Source organism: Capricornis sumatraensis, chromosome 8 (genome assembly GCF_032405125.1).
Source record: "Capricornis sumatraensis isolate serow.1 chromosome 8, serow.2, whole genome shotgun sequence".
NCBI lineage: Eukaryota > Metazoa > Chordata > Mammalia > Artiodactyla > Bovidae > Capricornis > Capricornis sumatraensis.
This window is the reverse complement of record NC_091076.1, coordinates 95,974,271-95,979,992: the sequence shown is the minus strand read 5'-3', so window position 1 is coordinate 95,979,992 and position 5,722 is coordinate 95,974,271. Positions and strand designations below refer to the sequence as shown.

The 5,722-nt window shown below is 56.5% G+C and overlaps 1 protein-coding gene across 1 annotated transcript; it reads right to left on the bottom strand.

The window, feature by feature from the left end:
• Positions 1 to 792: 792 nt before the first annotated feature.
• On the bottom strand, positions 793 to 2,850 carry SPPL2C (signal peptide peptidase like 2C). Its single transcript, XM_068978974.1, has one exon. The coding sequence runs from the start codon at positions 2,848 to 2,850 to the stop codon at positions 793 to 795; it is 2,058 nt and encodes a 685-aa protein (XP_068835075.1).
• Positions 2,851 to 5,722: the final 2,872 nt, after the last annotated feature.

Genomic DNA, 5,722 nt, shown 5'->3' with positions numbered 1-5,722 from the left:
ATCTTGTCCATGCTCCTGCCTCTAGATAGACATGGTATTATAAGTCTCATGTTGAGGATGAGACTTCTAAGCCTCAAAGGGGTTAAGAGAGCAGTTCATTATCCAAGGTCAGTGAAGGAAGCATGGGAACTAAAGCCATGGTCTCCTAAATTCTTTCACTCCAGCTCCAACCTCTCCATCTCCGTTTTGAGATGATTCTCAAGTTGTTTCTTATCTGTTCTCCATCCCCCAACCTTCCACCAGCTGGACAGCAGACTCCCTCTGTGCCCACCAACAGGGTGCGGTACACAACAGCTGCATACTTGATGTCTGTGGATGCAACAGGTGGATGATAGCAGGCACACACTGGGTGTGATGTTGCTGTCTAGGATGCTTGTAGAGCAAAGATGCTTAGCAGGAAGGGTGGATGTGAGCTGACGCTGAAAGGCTGCTTAGAAATGTTTCATCTGGGCTTCAGCATTTCTGTCTGGGGTGGGAAGGGTGTCTCAGCTAGAGGAAACAGCATGTGCAAAGAGGCAAGGAGAGGACGTGGCATAAGCAAGGAACAGTAATGGTTTGATTGGACCTGAGCATGAGAAAAAGATGGGCAATGAGGCTGGGGTTGGGCTGCAGAGACAGACAGATGTGGTCTGTCCCAAGGACCCTGCAGGCTCTACGTGAACTGCTTCCTTTCAGTTCTAACAAAGAAGCTCCGTGGGTAGATACAGAATATTCTAAATGCCCCAATTTATTTTTGTCACACGTGGCTTTGCTCTGTGATAGTCTAGAGGCACATGTCCCAGGGTTCCTGGTTCACAAGGGATCTTGGGTCAACATGCTCTTCTTCACCTTAAGGCCCTTCCTCTTGTGGAAGCCTGTACAGTGCAGGCTGGCTTCATGGGCCTGGGCCAGGGTCTGGCCCAGCTCCGAGGGCGGCGGCCTGAGCGGTATCAGCATGGCGATTGGCATCAGTGGTAAGAACTCCTCTGAGACCCCAGAAGGGGTACTCAACAAGTGATCGGGCTCCAGGTTGGCATCGCTCCAGCCCTCAGAGCTGTCACTGTGGCCTTCTGGACTGGTCGCTTCATCCTCAGATATGGTGACAGTCTCAGCCGTGCCCTCCCCAAGGCTGCTATCTAAGTCTCCTGCCAGGGTGGAGATGGCGGCCCCCTCGAGCTCGAAGGTTCTGTGGATGTCTGCTGCATGGTCCTGCTTCCGCTCAGAACCAACTGAAGGGGCACCGCAGAGCCCTGGCACAGGTCGGGTGAGGGCCTTGGCTCTAACCTGGCCTGTCCAGAAGAGGGTGAGCTCCTGGCGGCAGGCGGCCACGGCCAGGCTGGTGAGCAGCATGCTGGACACCAGGTAGAGCAGGGCAGGCTGGCCCATCTGCATGAGGGCCGTGGCGAAGAAGGTGACCAGCAGGCCCACGGCGTAGGCCGCTGTGCAGGCCACGAAGTAGACCAGCCGCGAGCGGATCTGCACATCAAAGCGGTGACAGTAGGCCACCAGGAAGCCGGGGACCACGATGTCACCAAAGCCGAGGATAGAGAAGGGATGGTCACACAGGGTCAAGGCCGAGAAGCTCAGCCGGGGCACCTTGAGGACCATGGGCAGCCTCTCATGGCTCAAGGAATCTGCCGGGCCCAAGGCCACCCCAACCATGATGCTCTCGCCGGTCCCGGTGAGCAACGGTGTGACGAAGACGAAGAAGACGTCGAAGACTAGCAGGGCCAGCAGGAAGGAGGCGCCGCTCTTGAGGGTGGGCAGGCGCATGCGCCGTAGGACGAAGAGGCAGTAGGCCACGCCCAGCGTGTCCTGCAGCAGCCACGCCCAGCGGTCCTCGTTCCGGTAGGCGACCCAGAGGACCGTCACCACCAGGCACAGGCCAGCCAGCAGCAGCAGGGGCAGCTGCAGACAGGCTCGGCGGCCGGGCAGGAGCCACTGGTCCCGCCACACGGGCAGGTGGCGCACCACGGGCAGCAGGCAGCTGTAGAGGCCGGTGCCCGCGCCCAGCCCGAAGATGGCGATCATGACGTAGACGAAGCAGTCGTAGAAGAAATAGAGCAGCAGCATGATGGAGCAGGACATGGCGACCACCGCGCCCGTCATGGCCGGCGTGAAGTCCACCGGCGACTCCTCGTCGTCTTCTCTGGGCCCCCGCCGGGCCGCCAGGGCTCCCCGTGGAGGGTGACCGCCGGGCCCCCCGCCCCCTCGCGCCCGGCGCCGCTGCAGCCGGTCAGCTTCCGTCACGCCGGCCCAGTAGCCGCCCACGGCCACGGTGCCCACGGCCAGGAGGAAGATGACCACCATGTTGTAGTCGAGGATGGGCTCTGGGGGGGCGTACAAGGCCACGTGGACCCCGTTGCCCCCGTGGGTGTGGCTGAGGATGTCCAGCATGTCGGTGTAGCGGAGCACGGCCACGGGGATGGTGAGGTCTGGGAGGGGCTTGCGGGGGTTCTGGGCCGCCGGGGTGATGTCTGAGCACTGTTGGCCGCTGACCCGGCTCACGATGAGCAACCCGTGGGCGCCTCGACCCTGAGCCAGCCAGCCCTTGTCGTAGAAGCTGCAGTTGCCCCTCATGACCATGGCGGTGGTCCGGCGGAGGGGCCGCCGGCTGGCGGAGCCGTCTGGGTGGGCCTGGTGGGAGGAGTCCTGGCCTGGGCACCAGGGTGAGCCCGTGCCATCGTGCAGGGGCAGGAGTGGGGCGTGCTGCAGGTCCCGGGGCAGGGTGACGTAGTCGGAGCGGAAGAGAATGCAGTAGTCCTTGCTCCAGTTGTCCGACACCACGTGGACCACGCCGTACTCCCCCTGGGCCGCGGTGCTGGCCAGGAGGAAGAGGAGGAGGAAAAAGAGGAGACCCAGGCACGCCATCCTCCTCAGGCACCTACCGCTGCGTCCCAGTGTGGCAGCTGCCCACTGCCCCCTACCCCTCCCAGGGCTGGGTGTGGCCCTCTGTCACAGAGCAGCTGCTTGGCCGACAGTCCAGGAAACCAGGGCCACACCTACCTAGTCACAAAGCTGGGCAGCCTCTGGGGATCCTGTCCCCCAGCCCTGCCTCCAGGTGGAGAGGTCATCTGCCTAGGAGGAGCTGGACCAGGTCACTTGAAACAAGAGGTGGGGGGATGGGCTTGAGGATCCCAGACAGGATTCGGGACCAACCTTGCCCTTTACAGACCGGGCAGGTGCCTGCCCCTCTCTGCCTATTTCTCTAACTGCAAAGAAATGAGGACAGTAAACCAGACAGTTTCCTGGGCCCCTGGGATCCCTGACCTCAGCGATGCTGTACATTTTTATCGAGCTCTTCTTGAGTGCCAGGTACTTTACATCCAGTGCAAGGTGTGAGCCCTCCTTCAAATCATGCTCCTTTGCACAGGCACGTGACCAGAACTTCGTTCCCAGACTGACCAGGATTTAGGAAAGGCCACGTGGCCATTTCTCGCCATTGGAAATGAGCAGAAATGAAGTGAGTCCCTCAGGAACCTGGGCAGAGACCATGGGACTCCTTGTCCATCTCTTTCTTTTTCTCACAAGTCACTCATGGACAAGCCATTGTCTGTGGAGAGGGGGGGCGATGTCCTAAGAGATGGGGAGAAACGAGTGAAGGAACCAGGTCCCCGGATGCTTGCATGGAGTATGGGATACTCATTGTGGACTGTTAACATACATTATCTTCCTTAAGCCACAGGCCTCTTGTGAGTCTGTTACAGCAGCTTTGTTGTTGTCCAGTTGATAAGTGGTGTGTGACTCTTTGCAACCCCAGGGACTGCAGTGTACCAGCCTTCCCTGTCCTTCACTATCTCCTGGAGTTTGCTCAAACTCATGTCCATGGAGTCAGTGATGCCATCTAACCATCTCATCCTCTGTCGCCCCCTTCTCCTGCCTTCAGTCTTTCCCAGCATCAAGGGTCTTTTCCAATGAGTTGGCTCTTTGCATCAGGTGGCCAAAGTATTGGAGCTTCAGCTTTATCACCAGTCCTTCCAATGAATATTCAGGGTTGATTTCCTTTAAGATTGACTGGTTTGATCTTGCTGTCCAAGGGACTCCCAAGAGTCTTCTCCAGCACCACAGTTTGGCTGAACCTCATCCAAATACATCCACTTCGTGGATGAGCACACTGAGGCTCAGAAAAGCCCATCCCATGGGCCCTAATCCCAGCCCCCAGATCCAGCTCTCACTCTAGACACACGTCACTTAGGTGTTGCCCTGTCCTGGGAACTGCCTGGGGTCAGCCCGGCTCTCTGACTGCTTGACTGCAGCTCTAATCTGTGCCCCAAGGCCTTCCCCACTGCCCATTCTCGACCTTCAGGCCCTACCTTCAAGGACAGCGCCACCACCACATCCAGGAGACCAGAGGCCCGTCCTTAACATGTCATGATCACAACTCAGATCTTCTTTTCTTTTCTGGGTTTTATTTTTTTTTTTTTTGGTCACGCCTCATGGCTTCTGAGATATTAGTTCCCTGACCAAGGATTGAACCCATACCCATGACGGTGCAAGTGCTGAGTCCTAACCACTGGACCACCAGGGAATTCCCAAGCCTTACTTCATTCCCTGGAGGAGAGGATGGTAACCCACTCTGTGTTCTTGCCTGGGGAATCCCCTGGACAGAGGAGCCTGGCGGGCTGCAGCCCATGGGGTCGCAAAGTGTCGGGCACGAATGAAGCGACTTGGTGTGCACGCAGCTTGTGAGCTCCACATCAGTGAGACGGCAGATCCCCCACACCCAGCTTCGGATGCTTTGAAGTGGAGGGTGAGCGTCAGGGACCTTTGCCAAGAGGTCGATGAGTGGAAGCTTGTAGACTCTGACAGTCCCCTCCCACCCAGTTGGTGACATGTCTCACCCACACCGGACTTGACAGGCGTCAGATATTCTGTATGATTCGGATTGTGTCTTTCAGAGCATCAACCACGTTTTTGTAAGAAATAACACCCCTGCTTGTTTGTGCATTTCTGTTCCATCCATTCATATAACATTTAATTAGATTACAAACTAATTACAATGACAAATTAACTGTCAGAAACACTTTAGGGAACAGGGACAACTGACTGGTGAGCAGATCCCCAGCTGGTGAAGTGTCAGGGCCAGTGGAGGAAGCTGCCAGCTGCCCCTCCCTGGGCTCCCATTGCAGAGAGAGGACAGGTATATCAGTCAGGGGCTGTTAGAGGAGGGACAGTCGGCTTGTGTAGGTCTTACGAGAGTGGAGCAGTGTCTAGACTGGGTTTACCTCTCTGCATCTGAGTACCCAGATGCTTGGTACAGCAGGGCTGTGATAATAGAAATCTCTCCACACCCTCTCCAGCGCCCCCCTCCGCCCCAGCTACTGATGTTCAGTTAGACCGTACCTCAGGTAGAGTCCTGGGGCTTTAATAAAACTGAAGACTAAGACACCTACCGGGCGTAGCTATTATAAAAATAACAAAACAGATAATAGCAGGTTTGGGGGATTTGCCTGGCGGTCCAGTGGTTGAAACTCCACGCTTCCACTGCAGGGGGTGCAGTTTCAGTCCTTGACTGAGGATCAAGATCTGTGCAGAGCAGCCAAAAAAAAAAATTAAAAAATTAAAAGTTATTTTAAAATGGAAAAAAAAACCCCCAGATTTTGGCATGGATGTGGAGAAATTAGGATTCGCATACGTTGCTGGCAAGGATATTGTAAATAGTGGCAGCTCAGACAGTAAAGCATCTGCCTACAATGTGGGGAGACCTGGGTTCGATTCCTGGGTCGGGAAGATCCCCTGGAGA

Excerpts from the sequence above, each read along its gene's own strand:
- SPPL2C (XM_068978974.1), bottom strand. The coding sequence starts at position 2,850 with ATGGCGTGCCTGGGTCTCCTCTTTTTCCTCCTCCTCTTCCTCCTGGCC.